The 18,811-nt window shown below is 43.3% G+C and overlaps 1 protein-coding gene across 2 annotated transcripts in view; it reads right to left on the bottom strand.

Annotated features, from left to right (window-relative positions):
* LOC118788817 (rho guanine nucleotide exchange factor 7-like) overlaps positions 1 to 18,578 on the bottom strand; it is a 38,865-nt gene extending 20,287 nt beyond the window's left edge. For both annotated transcript variants that reach the window (XM_036544925.1, XM_036544924.1), the window contains exons 1-6: positions 18,123 to 18,578; positions 15,888 to 15,971; positions 5,395 to 5,479; positions 3,154 to 3,287; positions 2,513 to 2,714; positions 324 to 412 (exon numbers count right to left, since the gene is read on the bottom strand). In XM_036544925.1, the coding sequence (XP_036400818.1) occupies positions 324 to 412; positions 2,513 to 2,714; positions 3,154 to 3,287; positions 5,395 to 5,479; positions 15,888 to 15,971; positions 18,123 to 18,287 (759 nt within the window). In that variant the 5' untranslated portion in view covers positions 18,288 to 18,578. The remainder of the gene's footprint in view (positions 1 to 323; positions 413 to 2,512; positions 2,715 to 3,153; positions 3,288 to 5,394; positions 5,480 to 15,887; positions 15,972 to 18,122) is intronic.
* Between the last annotated feature and the right edge of the window lie 233 nt (positions 18,579 to 18,811).

Raw genomic sequence — 18,811 nt, 5'->3', positions numbered from 1 at the left:
TATCCAGCTGTATGAATGGATAGCATGTAAAACTATAAGCTGTGCACAGAGCAGATAGATAGGGGATGCTCCCTGCTTGTATACTGCTCTCAATATTCAGATGTAGCATTCTGAAACATTCTGACATGCCACTCCGCTAAGACAAGTAGTACTCCTTTCAGCTCGAAATTCCACACTACTATGCCAGAACATAAAAGATCACAAAAACAAACACTGAAGAGAGCAAGAAGTTTTGAGTGCATGTAAAGATCTCTGGTTTCCGCAGTGAGATTTAGCACTCAGCTAAAAAATGGCTTCATAAAATCATAAAATGGCTTCCTCACCAAATTGTAGTAGGTCTTGCTGATGGCAGAGGTGTCGAAGGCTTTTGGTGGGCTCTTGAGCGTGCCGGACTTGGGAGACACTGGTTTGTCTGTGCGGGAGGGAGGGAAAGAAGAGACAAGCGTGTCAGACAGGCCTTCCAGCATCTGGACTCCTTTCACTCCACTTACACTGAGTGCAGGATGGAAGAAGTCAGCCTCTCATGGAAACACTGGGACTCGTTCCGCCATTAGCCCTCCAGGAAAGAGCAGGCTGTGCGTCTGAATTATTGGTCAGAACAGAAAGCACTCTGCTCTCTGCAGCAGAAATGTGGACACTGTCCTGGGGACAGACGAAGGGGACCCATGGACATGTGACACACACAGACAGGCCTTCCCTGATACAAATCCCCCCAGTCACCTGCAGCTTGGTTTGGGGAGAAATCCCAGGCATCTGGTTACTCCATTGGCAAACTAATATAAAAATGACAAAATTGAGCCATTTGAATTCTTCCCATGGGGACAGCATTAATAACGGTACAACAACTGGGGCTGGCATCAACTACTCATAGATTTTTTTTTTTGTATTCTCTCTCTCTCTCCCTCTCCTTCCCTGCCTGGAGAAGTGGGGATAGAGGGCTGCATTTAGCATGAGTGTTTACATGTGAGTGACTGGACACAGGGCTTCCAGAACAACAGAGGGGCTCTTGTTTAGAAAGGATGGGCCCATCCAAAGGCTAGAGCACTTCCTGTCTTTATGAGCTTTCTTTCCTGTTCTACCTATTTCACTGACCTGATATCATAAGGTGATGTCACTATCAGTCAAAAAAGAGCAAGAGCAGGTGCTCTGACCACTGCAGTAGACCACTCTGCAGTGCCTTACTAGTGCATTTCTGCCACAGAGTGATTAAGCAAAGGCATTGCTGTCATTTTGTGGGAGCCACTGAGTGAATGAGTGAGTGAGTGACACTGAGGTTACTAGGGTCACATAGAAAATGGCATGCAAGTTTTCAAAAAAACCTAGACAAACAGAATTTCTACACATTAACATATACCAAATATCAAATATTTCCTGTGCAGTCATGTTTTTAACATGACTGAAAGTCATAACTATGAGCACTTCAATTTAGCTGTTCCCTAAACTATAAGAACTGCTGTGAGTCAACCCCTATGAGGTAAAATCTTAAATTAGGTCAATTAAGTTTGGTGTCATTTTAAGAGAGGAAACAAGTCTTAGAGACAAGGAGGCATGACTCAGGCTAGATCTGGGTTTCATGGAAAGTTACAGTGGGTGACAGAGCCTCAGAATGACTTGATGTTAAGACCTTTTACAGCTTTGGCATAAAGCTGGAGGCTCTTTAAACAGATACAGAAAGAACACTGCCCACAGCCCACAAGTGATGGTTTTTCCAAGCAGTCCTAATCCATCACATACTGATAACGTCAGCTTTGCGATATGCAGACCCAAAAACACACATATTCCAAACACAAACATATACTGAATTATCTTTCCATTCTTTTTCTGTGTTTTTCTGCATGAAGCAAGCCCCTGTGTTTTGAATCTGCATTTGTAAACTAGGCTCATCTCACCACAATATGCACTCTGTCCCTGCAGAAACACTGAAGGGAGATAAATGCAACCCTTCAATATACTTGCTCACAGCCAACAGCTACTTCTTTGCACCGTGAGTCACCGAGAACACTACAGCGGAGTGGAGGCTCACTTGAGGACAGGCTCTGACGGCGTGGTCCGAGCAAATCGCAGGCACCTGGTGCTCGAGGGAGGAATCCCTGCCCTCCCCGCCCTCGGGGAAACAAATCCAATCTGTTAGCACCAGCATGTCCTGGTCGTCAGCTGATGACAGGGCTAGGATTGCACCTGGGCCACAGAGCTAAGCCTGCACTCAGAGCAAGGGCCTTAACCCCTGAGCTACCTGTGAGCCCAATATAAGCCCAATATGGATCTGATCAAAACTTGAAGACTGGATTTTTTGCCACTTACTTGGTCTAAATATATGATTTATTCCTACTTTTCTCATCTAGATATTGAGGGAACAAAATGCCTTTTTGTGAATACAATATAAGAGACTGGGCAGATAGCTGGTCAACTCTATAGTGCAGGTTACGCTACGGTGGTGGAGTGAAACTTTCTAAAAAAAAAAAAAAAAAAGCCACCCCCCCCCCCCCCCCCCCGCAGAGTAGGTAACACCCACCACTGCCTTTAATTTCTCTGACGTAGTTGCTAGGGAACCAGCCGGTCTTGCCATTGAGCATGCCCTCCCACCAGCCGCCCTCCTCCACGCGGGTGACATGGATGATGTCACCCTTGGAGAAGGACAGCTCGTCCTCATTGGTCTGTTGGAAGTTGAAGCGTGCCTTCACCACTGTCTGGTGGTTGCTGTTTTCTGTCATGTCCTGCAGGGGGCATAGGAGAGGGAAAAAGAGGAGGACCCCTAAACCACTTGGTTTTTCAAAGCAGCTTTGGGTGCAACAAAACTTCAGTACTGCAATCTTCTAATTTCTTTCTACACCTAGCATGGGTCTAGCATGACCTCTGTTTAAAATACTGAACAAAGCCCTGGAATCATAATAAAGCATGGCTTTTTTAGCTACTTATGCTATTTGTTTATTCTTTTATTATTTACAGCATACTTTATGGTATATTTGCTTGAATTTTTCCTATATGGAAACTAACTCAGTACTATGAGACAATGATATGTCCTTTCTGTTATAGGTCTGTTTATGCCACTGACCAGTCTGCGGTACAAGACCCAGACCTGTGTCACTTAACAGGTTGTGGTCCTGGTTCTTGTACTCACTAGGCTACAGTTCTGGTTCTGGTTCTGGTACTTACCAGGCTGCGGTACTGGTTCTGCAGGAGCTTGGAGGATCTGCCCAGGGAGGGCTGGGAGCCCAGTGAATCAAAAGACTTGATCCGGTGGGACGAAGAGTGACGCGTGCATACAGAGTCACTACCTACACCGATATCTGTAAGAGAGAGAACAGGGTTTAACAGTGTCACTACCTACACCGATATCTGTAAGAGAGAGTACAGGGTTTAACAGAATCACTACCTACACCGATATCTGTAAGAGAGAGTACAGGGTTTAACAGAGTCACTACCTACACCGATATCTGTAGGAGAGAGTACAGGGTTTAATAGAGGGACTGGGTACACCCAATATCTGCAGGCAGAAAGCAGTGTTTCACACAAAGAATTGTGGCCTGAAGCACAACGAACAAACATTCCCCTCAAAGCAAAGGACCTATATCACAGTGTGTGGGTTTCAACATCCTCCACCATTACTCTGTCAGGAGTACAGCTTACAACAGTGCCAAATCTCAGCTCTTAGGCCTCACCTTCTCAATAATCGCATAATAACTGACCCTTAGCACCAAACCTCGTCCCTTCCTCTCACTGCAGATCATCTACACTTGCTGTGCTTTGACTGATCCCCTCCCCAGAGACCAAAACCATCAGGAAATAAGGCAGCGAGAGGCAGAAAGAAGATCACAGAGAGGGTGGACAAGGAACAGGCACTGTGACAGACAGGTACCGTGTAGTAGGGCTGGGCGATATTGAAATTTGCAAAATATTTTAATCTGAACATTAAGTTTCCCTTGTACCGCAACCACAGGTACTGCATTAGCCATTGTGGTTGAAAGTGGTACTTTTTCCTTCTTCACTGGCTCAGTCAGTCTCTTCCTGCTTACACCTGAACTCTCATCATCAGTTGTGTCTGAGTTGGGACCTCTCGTTGGCTCTCCCTGTCCACCAGCCTCCTCTCTCTCCTCATTTATTTATTTTTTTTTGTAACCCTTTCGCGCATACAGCGACACCGGTGTGATTAGCCATTTAGCACGAATGCTAAAACCGGTGCGATTAGAACACGAGATTGGAAAAAAATCTAGCTAATACTAGCTTTGAGGAAACAGCGATTTAACATTAAAAAATACAGCAAATGCAGCGGTGAAAACTATGAGAAGCTTAATAACGCTAATGAAAACATAACAAACCATGTAATGCGCACGACATAGCATAAAATAAGTTACATGTGAAAGGGTTAAAATAATCAGTACCACTTCATCTTTGGAACACGGTAACAGGTAAATGGATTGTTTCTCGTGTTTCATCATCAGTGCACGTGTACAGGCAGGGAGAGCATCCTGCACTCACACCAATACGACCACGTGAAATTTTAACTCATACACTCTCAAAAAATGATCACATATGCGACCATTTTGGTCGCAGTCTGGAGCCCTGGGTACCCAAACCACTGCCAGACAATGGATGCAGTGCTTTTTCTTTTCGGAACCAATTCATCCGCCTCCATCTTCTATTACCGTTTCCAAACTCAGCACATATAAACTCGCTTTCGCTCTCTCCAGGCTCTTTCCCTGTTCCCTCCAGATACAAAAACGCACGTCTCACCTATATACGTCACACACACTCGCCCAGGAGAGTGGTGTGGATGGGTGGACGAGTGTGTGTGATGCATGTATGTGAGTTTTTTTTTCCTTTTTGTGTCTGTGAGAGGGAGAGAACCATAGGAGAGAGCGGGAGAAGCGAAACACCAAAGCGAGTCTCGTCAGCAGCTTAAAAAAAATTACGTGACAATTTGTACTCGATGTTCGCGATATAGTCATTTATTACATCCCACGTAGAACAAGCCGTGATACATTGAGTATATTCGATATATCGCCCACCCCTACTGTGTAGCTCATGCCACTTTGCCAGCCTCCATTGTATTTAAAAACTGGGAGTGTGGAAGTGGGGCTAAAGCTGCAAGTTGCCACTGAGCACACAGGAGACAAGAACTCCAGCATGCGTTCACACCCCACAAAAGAGAGGCACATGCAGTGGGATAAACAGTAACAACAGCATCAAACAACACCAGAGCAAATGAGGTGAAGGGTGGAATGTCTTGCTCTCTGATTGGTGCATCAAAACACTGAATTTGGAGCAAGGATTTTCAACTGTATCTTGATCATGTTTGACCAAAATCAACTGCCATGTCACACTAGGGCCATTTTCACACTGCAAACCTTCAAAGACATCTTTTCAACACATGCTCACCTGGACAGACATGCTTACCTGCAGTGACTTTGTTCAGCGCCACCAAACAGTTCAACACCTTGCTGAAGTTCTGACCCTGAAACAGGTCATTGGCATCAAACGTCTGTGGAGAGAGAGGGGAGACATGAACATCTGATTCTTACACCAGTAACTGACATTTGTGTATCACGCGAGTACACAGCAGTCCAGTCACCAACCAGCAGATTTGATTTCATACGGTTTCACCAAGCGTGGTGCTCCACCTCAATGATCCACACTTCTACGTGCCTTTAAATGATGCACATCTGCATGCTAATTCACCTGTCTCACGGTCTCCATCTGCCTCCTGATGGAACAGCTGCCACAGAAAGACTTTTACTGAAGGGCAGGGCTGCTGGCAGTCCAAGGGTTAAATGGAAAGGATTTGTGCTTTGCTCATTTTTGTGGTTTTGATCGATTTTTCTGATTTCCTAACCTTGAAAATGTGTGTGGGTAACTAAAGCACCACTTGTAGTTATGGAGTAAGCTCCAGAGAGCTGGGATAAAGTGCATTATGTAGCAGTGTGCAAGGGACAGGCACTGCTCTGATGCCACCTGTTCATCTTCAGACTTAAGAGGGTAAGGGCTGAGCCTGTGTTTGTTGAAAGGTTAGCATCTTTTGCTGTTAGAGAACTTTGCTAGCACCTGGATCCAAGTCACTAGCACTTTATGCATCTATATAATCTACATTATTTGGAAGGACAGCTTGGTTAGTTTTACCCTTGATGTGTACTTTATTAAAATTTTTACCTCCTTGTCAAGGTCCACATCTTGCAAAATGTGGACTGAGGACCATGAGTTCAGGTGCTGGGATCAGAATCATGACTCCTCCACATGCATGGGCAGGCAGGCCTACATCTGCGCTCTGAGGACGAGCCGAAGGCGAGGGCAGATTCTAAACACACAGGCCCTAACACCGTACAAGCAATCACAAAGCCAGAGGCAGCAGAAACACAGTCTTATCCAGACTGATACGGTTACTGTACACCTTGTTCACATGCACACAAACACACGCACAAAGACACAAAAAGGCACTCACACAGGCAAGCTCACACACACAGTCACACACAGAAAAGCATACAACACAACCACCATCATTCTATACACACACAAATAATGCACATAAGGCCAACACCACCAAAAAAATGTAGCATTGGCCTTACATAAAATGTAAATATCTTAAATGTAGGTATTTTATAAGAAACCCACATGGCTCACAGGCATAGTCTTTACAGTGATGATGCGGGGCTCATCTGGCCTGTATCTGAGATGCAGAGAAAAGAATAACACAGGACAAACCTAACGACTAAGGCCAGGTTCACACTACGTGACACTAAGTCGTCAGATCACTGTACTGTTCACACTACACAACTTGCTGTCTTGTAATCGGGAATCTTGAAGTCGTTGTGGTTTGCACACTACATGACTGATCAGGGACAGGGGGGTCACACATTACAAGTTCTTTCACCAGGAGGAATCCCCGACGAGTCTGTCTGGTCTCCAAACTACGTTTTGTCAAGAAAACACACGCGAGAAGTGACAAGGGGAATGACACGATACCATGCGCAAGACAGGGATTTTTTCTTCAAAAAATGGCTACTGTAGACAAAGATAATATGCTCTGTAAGCAATAGGGCCAAAATATCATCTCACAATATTTGTATTTTGATGGGGTACTGCTATTATTGATATTGTTAATGTAATTAAATTGTAATGTAAGAGTCACAGTCTTAAGTTGTGAATTCATATTCACAGTACTGCAAAAAGGCATTGGTGTTCCTGTCAAAGTTCAACCAAAATTTCCTCCATTTCTTGGGTCCAAGCAGACCGCGGAACTTTTGTTGAAGCCATGCTTGTTGATGTTGTACAACTCCTCCCCCAGGTTTCCCCTCACCCCATGTCTTGCACTCTCACTGGCTGTAGCTTGTCACCGCACTCACTGCCATTCACAACCGGGTCACAACACCTTTCACACTACAGGATTTGGACTCCCCAACAGGTCCAGATATTTAGCATGCTAGATATTTTTCGGACATCTGCGAGGCATCGGTGAGTCTCTTTTCCGCGCACCTGTACATAGCTTTCCACTGTTTCATTGACATTGTGGATGTCCAAATACATGCTATTTTGAGTCCAATGATCATTAAAGAGATAGTTAGCTATAGCTATACTGCCAAAACTTCTCTCTTACGATGATTAATAACGTTGGTTAGTAGTTTATTATCTATTTAGTAGCTAGCTAAGCTGTAGCTAAGTAATAGTGATAAGTATAGTGAGATAGGTGAACTGGTGACCTAACATCACATAGCGAACAACAAAAACTTACCTTATTGTTATAATAGATGTACAATTAAAAATAAATTGTGTGTACCAGTAGCACCATTTGGATAGCTATGTGTGATTTTTTTTATAGGCTACCCAAAAGTATAATAGCTATGTTCACCTTCTCCTCCTCCGTGCCACATTATGTACCTGTACCACCAAAAGGTAAGACATTGAAAAGAAAAAAAAATAAAAATAAAAAAAAAAGAAAATACTTCAACTCGTGAATACTTTAGGTGATCTCGTCAATACTTTTCACTCGTGAGAATGCAAGTGGCGTCTAACTGGAAAATACCATGAGGAAATCTGGACGTTTCTAAACTCACTATGATTTCAAGTGACAATGCATATCATATAAGTGACAAAAACATCATGCAGTATACAGTATATACTTGTGTAGCACGCAGTACACAGTATGCAGTAGGCGGTTTCGAATACAGCCACTGCGATTTCTGCAGGGTACTTTTTGCATCATATCCTGCCTCCTGCACGCTCTACCCAGGTGCTGCCCCTCAGTGGAGTATTTCCTGTAGGTGAGAACGCATCTGTCACGGACAATCTCCTGTTGAGTGCTACATGTGTGAAAGGGCAATTCCGGCCAAGTTGTGGACTTAATTCTCCGCACTTTGTCCAGAGTTCATATGCGAAAACGGCTACAGTGAGCCAGATTCACTATTCATGCATACAAACTTTTTGGTATGTATAGTGTATGTTCTATCAAAATCAGAAACATTTTGGGATTCATCAACTTCCATCAGTTACCTGGAATTTGTTCCCACATACAAATGCATGTCGCGCCTGCTCCAGACCACTCGTACCATATATGAAAGTGCACAAACTTCAGCAAGACAATGTTTTGTTTGGCATTCTGACAAGTGTCCAAGTATCAAATTTAGTGAACTAAATGATCATTTCTAGTTGAAATACTAAATGCAATTCAAATTCAAATAAACCAAAAATATACTATTCTAAGCCGTAGGTTTATACCGCCGTTACCTAACTTGCCAAATTATAATTGCAAATCTGTCTCTCCTGTAGGTAACAGAGATTACATCAGTGTGCTAAAAGGCACACAGGTGTTTGGACATAGCAGACGGCACGCTTTTGCACACAACAGAGATGTTGTGCAATATGGCCTTGAAAGGCGGCATTCATTCACCATCAGAGAAACAGCAACAAGAGGACCCTATGTCCATATCACTAAGATTCAGACTATGCACTACATTAACTAAGCATCTTTGAATAAAAGTAAACACTACACATAGCTGTGCACCTTTTTATCCATTAGATTTATCTGTGTACTCTCTCATACTTTAAGTTAGATAGAAATTTCACTAGTTGACAAGATAAGAACAAACTTGATTTCGATGTTGGAGTCCTTTCAAAGCTGTGCTTATTTTTGACCAGAGATTTACCAATGTTGCAGACACTCCACTGTTGACACTAAGAAATATATTTTTTTCTTCCATCAACTTCTGTCAAAGTTGTTTACGTCTCTGAATCAGAGACTCCTTTCTTCCCTTTCGGCAGCATCACCTATACCTATACCTGTTTACTTATGCTGCACAAGCATCTAATTTAAGATCAGCTGGGATTCACCATCATACAAACAATGGCGAAACAAAATTGGGTGTTTTACATATATTTCATGAATCCTAAGTGAATTTTTGTACACTCTTTTCCCAAGAGCTAAGTATGACCATTTCTATGAACACTGTGATGAGTGAGACACAGTGCTTTCAAAGTGGGCCCTGTCTGCACCACATCTGCACCTGTCTGCAGCCTGTCTGCATCTGGGCGACTACATCTGCATATACCATCAGCTGCGCATCCTGCCTGCTCTGCCTCTGAGATCTGCTCACAGTGCCATAAATGCAAATGTTCTGTCTGATGGAGGCGTTATGCAAAACAGAGGAGCTTGCTCTCTCTCTCTCACACACTCTTACACACACACCATTGGCTTCCTCCTCCCCTTCATTTACAAAACACTCCATGTACCCCCTTCATCAGACCCCATTCATAAGGCTACAGCTCTAATGAGCAGCCTTGTGACGGCAGGGGGCATCACCCCTGGCCCCACAGATCCAGATCCAGCTGAGAGTGACTCCAGCACCTGTGAGTGGCACCTGGAACAGGTGCAAAGCTGAGTAGTGGAGTGACAGTGACATCTGTGCTGGTTGTACTGAAAACTTAATCTCAGCATTAACCCACATCTCCTTGTGAACAGGTAAATGCATGGTGCCTAGCTCTAACTGCTCTGTGCTACCATTGGCAATGAGTTTAATGCCCATTAATAACACAATGTAAGGAATTTGCAACAAACAGCTGGACCCAAAGGTTTGATTAGTGCTAGTCTTCATCTGGACACCATGTAACAGTAACTTTCTCAGATTAATTCTTACTCTCTATCACAGGAGACCTAAATATTTTGGGGAAAAATCTAATGTTAATCAGAACTAAACAACAAAATAAAATAAGGACGTTTTTGTATTTTCTTGATAGAGGCTGTTCAAAAGGTTCCCATGGATACAGTCCTTAATGACATTACTGCTCATTTACCACACATCAAACTTAGATTTATAACACTGCAATCAAGTCGCTTAAAGTACAAAACTAGGAAAAAGAACAAGCCTCTACAAAATTGCATCAAGATTTCTCAATATTTTGGAGTGAACTCAGATGGTTACACATGTTATATGAATTCTGACAAACAATGTAAAACATAGTAGAGTATTAACCATTGTGATAATGTAGGGAGACCTGCTTCAGGTAATGCAGTGAATGGGAGATGGAGCATGCAGAGGTCTGTTCTGCAATTATACATCTCAGCAGCAAAGCACAACCCAGCATAGCAGTCCCCTGCACATTCACATATGGTAGTGGAGGCGACTGGAGGTTGTGCCAGTGTGACTGGGGGACAAATTACTGCCACTCGGCTTACAGATGTTCCCTGAGATGCGCGTGCAGTCCTGACCACACACACACACACACACACACACACACACACACACACACACACACACACACACACACACACACACAAAAGAATTCAAACATGCAAAAAAAAACAAGTGTGCTCACGTAAACACACTACCACACTGACAGACACACACACAAGGCCAAACAGACAATCCCTTTCACGCAAGCACAAACATAACCACATGCACTAACTAATGCACATGGAAACATGAAAATACAATCACAGTCACACACAAACATACACACACAAGCTCATACAAACACACAGGCGTGCACTCACCTACACTCACATGCACAGACACACACTCCTTCCTTCAGGTCCCTCTATCTGATCCTGACCTCAGCAATCCTCAGGCTCGAACAGCTCTGGTCCCTGGCTCCGCCCCCATGCCTGTCTATCAGCTTACTGTAAATCTGATGTCTCTCACCACATACTCTATAATCTCCTCATACTCAGATCCGGCTTTCTTGCACACACACACACACACACACGTATGTACTTCCACAAATTGTGTCATGGTGCATGTCTCCTGTCACCACAGGCCACCTCCCTGTCGAAGCCAATCTGACAACAGTGCCTCCATTTGGCCAGTCAGTGTAACTGTGGCAGGCGCACTGTAGCGTAGATTATTAATAGAGTATTTGGCAGCATTTGAAGGAACTGTCAATGTAGTCTGTAGCTACTCGAAATATTACATTAAAAGCACTTTATTTGCCAGGGGGAAATGGGTGGGGTTGAAGAAAACCTGTCACTTTCTCCTTATCTGATAGGTTTCCATTTATATTTATTCACTTTGCAAACACTGTAATTGAGAGCAATTTACAGAAAGTGCATTCATTCAGATAATGAATCAATGATTACTAGTAATAAAGCACTATTGTGAGAAACAATGCCACAATGAGGGCTGTTGTAATGTGCACAAAAATATAATTCTATCGCCATTTTCAATCCACAAAGCCTGAACTGCCACAACGTCCTAACCAACAATATCTCTACTCCAGCTTTACTCTCAAAAGATGAGCTTGAGCAAGAGAAGCATAGGCCTATGTGAAAACTATTAACAGTGCTCAGGGGTCAAGTTTATTTCAGATGGAATGAACCAGAGAGACATTTTGCCAGAGCTGATAACTCCCTGACCACAAATATGTCTCTCCCGCAGGCCCCATGGGACAGGCAATCATCATATTTTGGGGAAGTTCTTTCTGCCAGTAACCACAATACCACATCAAAGGTGCCAGAAGAGTACAGCTTTCTAAATCAACTAAATAATACACCAAATAAAAACTTTACCTGGAAATGAGAGCCGGGTTAATCAGAAGTTTATCATTGCAGGCCCTCATCTGTCCACTCCCCAAAGCCATGAAAGCAAAGTCGAGCCAGTCACAGCACACAAAGTGACAGGAAGATTTAACCCAAACATCTTCAGCCCCTGCAATGCACTAGAGACAAGACTTCCTCACAGCAAACCCACAAGCACTTCCAAAGCAGAAGACCTTGAAAGACATAGCATGCTTCATCTGTTTCTTGAACACAGTCATTTACAAGGCCAATTACCTGTGAAAATGGTCACAATTTCAGAGCTGGGCAGAGCCCATAACCTGCTGCTCTTTTCCTTTCCGCTGAAAACGAGGTCCCTTTCTCTTCACGGTCAACAGGTTTAGATTTAATGCGATCAAGCAGCATGGTCAGAAACAGTTAGACCATCTGAATGAGCTATGGATCCAAAGCCAGTAACCAAGGAGGACAAACATCCTGACTCTGAAAAGGACACATTTTAAAGGGCGGACAACACTCAGGAATCAGCTGCCATAAGCTAAATCATGGATTTAATTTCATTTCGGAGGGTGTCTGGAATGGGAACTGCTGAGGTCTTCCTCTGCAGGGCTGGCCTGCTCTTATAACTGAGGCGATCCTTGGCAAACGCTGAACCACTATTGGAATTAATGAGGTCCGAAGAATGGCCGTCCAGTCTGCAGCTACATCTGGGACAAAAGGACTCCTGTCTGGGCCTCGCACAGCTGCCCCAGGCCGTGGGGACCGGCTACGGCACGGTTGGGGGGCGGGGGTGTTGGGGGGGGGGGGGGGGGGGGGGGGACGTGCGCAGGCGTGCTAGCACCTCACACTACCCTGTGCACTACTGTGCTGTGCGGCACACCCGAATCCTGTGAAAAGGAGGAGCGAGAAAGCAAACGGAGATGGCGAGCTACAGTACTGGATTAATGTCACACTCTATAGAGCAAGACAGGAGCGCTGTACTTTCACAGCGAGTCTGTCAGAGACAAAACTGAAGTTGTTCATTCTCCTACTGGCAGCGCTTGAGTGTGTTCTTCAAATCAATATCTCAATTTGAAGCAAGGTTTGAGTCAATTTGGGGTTGGGTTAAGTTGTATTTTTTCATTTTTTAGCATGATTGTGTAAGAAGCAAAACCTTATTATCACCTTCAAACACTACATTCATAATGCAGAACCCTACCCAAGCATGGGAGACAGAGAAAATTAGCGTGTTGAGTAGACATCTTGTGTTTGGAATGTTATGTTTGCTGTTACGCTAAAGCTTTGGAAATGATTAACTAATTCAAGAATGTGTTCATAAAAATTTCCACCCCGATCATAATCTCTGCTACCTTCAAACACAGGAGAACTGATATGGAATTAATAACTGAAAACATAAGTACTGTGTAATACTTATGCTCAAACTAAAATGCTGGAAACTGCTGTGAATTTGCATTTTGTGGGACTTTCCCTTAACAGGCTACAGGGAGCTGTTGTTTAGCCATGCTATCAGGCCAGCCTCACACATCCAACCTGCATCAGTTAGCCAGCCTTCTGTAAGCCTGGAGACAACCGCACTCTGAACTGAGATAACTATCTGAGACCCTCAGGGAGGCGCACTGCTCATTGGAAACGAGTCTCTTATGTAGTGAGGAAACACCTTGTACCTGCAGATTGGCTTCTGGCTACTCTGCCTTCTGAACACTTAATAAAACATGTGGTCAGGTTGATAGGCAAGGCTACCATGACAACTGGGCCAATTTGCCCTGATGGTAGCTCAGCAGCAGACTGTTTCTGTGGAGAAGCTGGCTGACACTTCTCACAAAAAATGAAACCAAAGGAACAAAAACTCAAAAACTAGTCATTCATTCATTTATTCATTCAAAAAGCAGCCAAACAAAAAAACCAGCCTCAAGCCCACAGCCCAGAACTCAAACAGTCACCTTCCACACACCTGTATTTAACAAGCCTGATTCGGCAGGTGGCTCGTTAGCCAATGGCTGGCTTTGACAATCACAAACTGACTGACAATGAAACAATTAACAGGTTAGATGTACTTGATGTGAAAGGAGCTCAATTACTGACAGGGTTGAAAATTTACAAATAAATCCTTAAACATTTAAACAATTAAACCATTTTGGGTGACAGGGGAAGGTTTTCACTCAGTCTCCAGGAAAACCTAATGCTCTCCTTTTTGATATCATTGGGCTGATATTTAAATACCACACACTATCTTTCACTGGCCATGCAGCCACACACAAACTGGGAGCCAACGGACACCGGCTTCAATCAAAGTGGTCAATGTCATGGCCAAGCTCAAAGCGTGGACCTTTTCACATCACTCTTGCTCTTGTTAATTTCACAGCTGGAGCTACACCAATCCAGAAAGGAGAAAAAAACACACAGGTTGCAGTAGCCTATGGGGAAAGGGGGGCCCATGAAAATATGAAAGCAGATCTGCTTGGCACATACTGACACAATGGCCAGTGATCAAGAGCATTTGTTCCTGAGGGGGGTGTTACTTTGTCCACCTGGGACATGCCCTTCCACCACCGATGACTCCGTTCCAACATGACACGTGCACCAACACGCATTCCAAAGTACACAACAGGGAATTAAGACCCTTAACATCACAACAAACACAAACAAAACTCATGACTCAGCATATTCTTCTGCAGCATTTGACCAGGAGAGCAACCTAACAATCTCACCATTTTACCTTCATACATGATCCACTGTCCCACTGAGCAGCTATTTAACTTCCCCACAATCCACATGAAAATCATCATGAAATCTTAATACTTAACTCAGCATTGTTTGCTATTTAGCATTTCCTTGGTCAGTTTAGGATGAATTACACTGGTCTAGCCAGTCGCTCTCCCACACTGAGAAGCCCCCCCCCCCCCCCAAAAAAAAAGAACAGAAACAAAGAAAATCACTGACATTCAAAACCTGGTTAGTAAGTTAATTACATGTTTGGTTCTCTAGTTTGATACACTAAAAGGCCAAGTGTGGCACTCTACAGCTACTCTACATTTTAAATCCTTCAGTATCAGTTCATTTTTAAGACAGATTTGACAATGCATGTCATCTCCCTTGTATCACGTGTTTAAAATACATCCCTGGAGCTCAGATACCTGGTGATGGAAAGCAAAGTTTCAAAGAATGTTTAAGATAACTTTATTACACGGAACTTTCAGCAGAATGTGCTCGTTTACCTCTCGAAGTAGGAGAGGCGACAATTAGAAAACTAGACAAAGGCTAGAACTCTGATATACACAATACACAAAGGATAAATGGTCATTATTTTAAAAAAAGGCACTTTGACGATAGTCAACGATGCAGTACTAGGGGTTCATATAGAAAAAAACACCTTGCAGTTATAAAGGGGACAGATTCTGACACTTAAGATGAAAATGGTTTCGCCATAGAGATTTTCAAAAATTTCCTACAGTCAGCTGCTACCAACGCAAATTATTACCGCACGCACGTCCACGCCCGCAGGACTGGAAGACGTAACACGGGTTACTAAATTACCAATAATCTTCTGCTTCAGGAGTCTTGCACTCCCAACAATGCAGTTTATAGGCTTGTCTCCATGTTTACTCTTGTTTTCCAAATTCAATGCTCCGAGAACACTGCACTATGTTATTCCAGTAACGTTAACTGAACAATGTGATTGCAGCCGGCGATATAACCAGGCGTTCTCCCAAACGTCTCTCAGCGGCCCATTATTCTCGGTTCAGAGTTCTACCACCCACGGGACCGTCTCCGTATTCCAGCATACGTGTCTCTGTTGTTGCCTGGTTCATCCCTGATATAACTTACTGCATTCTTTGCAAAACGTGAGCCTGGCAAGACGGTAAACAACGATTGGTCGTGTTGTGTAAGGGAGTTTATGAAAAATACAAGCACTCACCTCCACGCGAAATGAAGCACAACCTTTCAGAAACTCCCTGATGTTTCCCAAGCATTCGCTGTCGCTCCTCGGTTCCTGGTAAATCTGTGCGAGCAGAAGGCGAAGAGTGAAACAAATCCCGATCCGTACTTTTAACCCCGAGTGCACTCTCCCCATCTGAGTGTGGAAACTGAATGATTAAAGCATGCATTTACAATTTTATACAGTTATGTACGTACTGTCGTTTTAAAAATTATGATTATTTTAACCCTCGTACCGTATCACTTGCAAGTAAAGCACCTTTTCTTCTCAGCTATCGGGAAGTGGGTATAGGAAGAAAGGAAATGACGTTGGGTGATAATGTGAGTCCACAATAACAGAGCGCAACGGGGCAAATGGGGCTAACGCCAAGAAGACGAGAGAAAAAATTTAGCCTACCATTTTTCCGGAATGGGAGGTTTAATGTCAAGTGTCAAGATACAGCTGAGCAAGGTTACAGGGTAAAATACTGTAAATAAACAGCACACTGCATAAATGCAGCTAAAATGTTTCAGAATAAAATCGTGCCAGACAGTGCAGTGTGGCCCATGGATTGCAGGCATATAAATTCTACTACCTACTGTCCCTATCTCTAAGTTTATATGTTATCCTTAATGCCGGATATTACTTGTGGAGCAAAGTGTTACTAATTGTTTCCTGTAATAAATGGCATCTCATTTCTATCCTAAATCCCCAATGCTGTCATCTTGAAAGCTCCTAATTTGCTGAGCACACATCCATTTGACATGTTTCAAACGACCTGTTTTACTTTTTGTCAAAAAAGTGATGCAAAAGCTTAACTGAGCAAGGTGATCAATGGTGAGGGCTGGCCAAAGAGCTGGGCGCGGAGAAGCGGACTATCGCCTAATAGCATGCTATGTGTAAAGGGTAGGATACTAGGTAGGGTAGTTTATTCAGTTATTCGCGTGAATTCAGTAAATTTAACAGTTAACATATGAAATCACTGAATAGGGTGTGGATAAGACTTATACCCCACAACATTTAAACGTGCAGACTTAAAATCAGTGTACTCGGTAGAATGCTGTCGAAGCCCCCAAATGATCAGGATGTGAATTAATATGCAACCACAATGTAGTTTCCTACTGCTGTCTAAACTCATTCGGTATAATAATGATGATAAATTGTTTCCTTGAACAGTACAGCCTGCGCTTTACCTTGAGTATAATAGAATTGATTACCTTTAGAAGCTTTTTGTTACCGTTAGAAGCCAAAATGATGCTTAGGCCTATGTTACACTTTTATTAGGAAAGTGTTAGAGGCAGATCTTGTTTGTTTTAAACGGCCAACATAATTCTTAAAGAATTCATTCTGGGAATTATAAGGCTTTTCCGCGGCATAACATGAGTTAAACGATTCCTTGTAACTTCATAAAGCGGTGACATATTGCTAATTTGGATGATGCCGGAGTTCTCAGTTAACGTTTGCCTGCCCTTGTTCAAAGAACATAGTACATCAACCTACTACATTGGCAAGAATACTTGCGTGTAAAGCATTTTTTTAAGACAAGGACTTGTCCTTATATCCTGAAAGACACCCGGCATGCTGAGAACCCTAAAACATACTGTTCCTTTAAATTTCGAGGTGCGTCCTATTCTGTGCATGTTTTTGCAGTCAATGGCGGCTCGCTCATGTGGATTGGTTTCAGTGTAACCTTAAAATCAATACTCCTGTTGATTTGAGCAAGATGTTCCCTTGCACTAAAATAATATAACTGACATAAAACACTGTTAACGTTAGGTTAGTATCAAATGTGAACAGTCATTGCCTTTTTGATCAAAGACAAAATGTCCATATTTTTTTTCCTTCTGACAATAATAATCAATGAAGAATTACCAATAAAACACTGCTGTTGTTTCGTAAGGTGGGATACAGATTCGGCAAAAAAATCGCAGCTTTTGTAGTCTGCTGTAACCAGCTAAAACGTTTAAGCGCGGGTTCGCTCTTAACTCGTGCTGGACTGTGGGGAGTTTATTGTTATCGTATGTTGATAGCCTGTCCTCACGCGCGGATATAATATTACTGCCATCTGTGCAAACATTTTATGCCGTTAAGGGCAATTTTAAGTACAACATGACCTACAAAGCAATAGAAATGGGAATTCTAAAAAGACCATTCAAAACGGATTCTGCCATGGGTTTGGGCAGAGGAAACACTGGCGGGGTGCGGGAAGACGTTAGCAATCAGAAATGTCCTTACTTTGTCGATGGAGCCAGGGCGCAATCGCTCCAACAGCTTGCATAGGACCACCCCATCTTTGAGAGACGATTGCAAAAATCCTTCAGGATCCGTGATGGTCTTTTTCGGCGATTCCAGGACCCCCAGGGTAATGAGCCATGTTACCGTCTGTTCTGCGGAATTCATGGCTACATTCACGATGTATATCCAACGAGGGGTGTATTATAAAACAGGAAAAGAGGTGAGAACAGATTGGGGTGGCTATTTTAATTAAAGCATTTCTTCTCTTGTCTACACTAGTCGCTACATTGGTGCGAAATGTGGGGCACAGACCCCCCGAGTAAACCCTCCTTCTTCGTGTAGCTTCAGATGACGATTTTTTGGAAATCTAGGAGGTCTAGTTTTTTCCCCTTCCTCGGTGTTTTTTTCCCCCTGGCAAGCTGTCAAATGCCGTTCTCTGTTGTACACTCAACCTGCATCGGCTGCACCAAAAGATCTTCCGGCAGATGACATCACAACGGGGAAAAGCTACATGGCCACTTACAGTTGTCCTCCAAGGGGTGGATTTGCATTTCACTGGAATACTTTTGCATGATTTTGCATGTGTCTGTTTTAAACAGGAAAGTGCAAATAAGCAAAGTGAAATGCAGGCATTCAATGCAGTTGGAGCGATTAATGAATTTAGTATGTCTAAAATGTGTCCATTAAAA

This window comes from Megalops cyprinoides, chromosome 14, assembly GCF_013368585.1.
Source record: "Megalops cyprinoides isolate fMegCyp1 chromosome 14, fMegCyp1.pri, whole genome shotgun sequence".
Classification (NCBI taxonomy): Eukaryota; Metazoa; Chordata; class Actinopteri; order Elopiformes; family Megalopidae; genus Megalops; species Megalops cyprinoides.
Note: the sequence above shows the minus strand (reverse complement) of the source record. Positions and strands in the feature narration are given on the sequence as shown.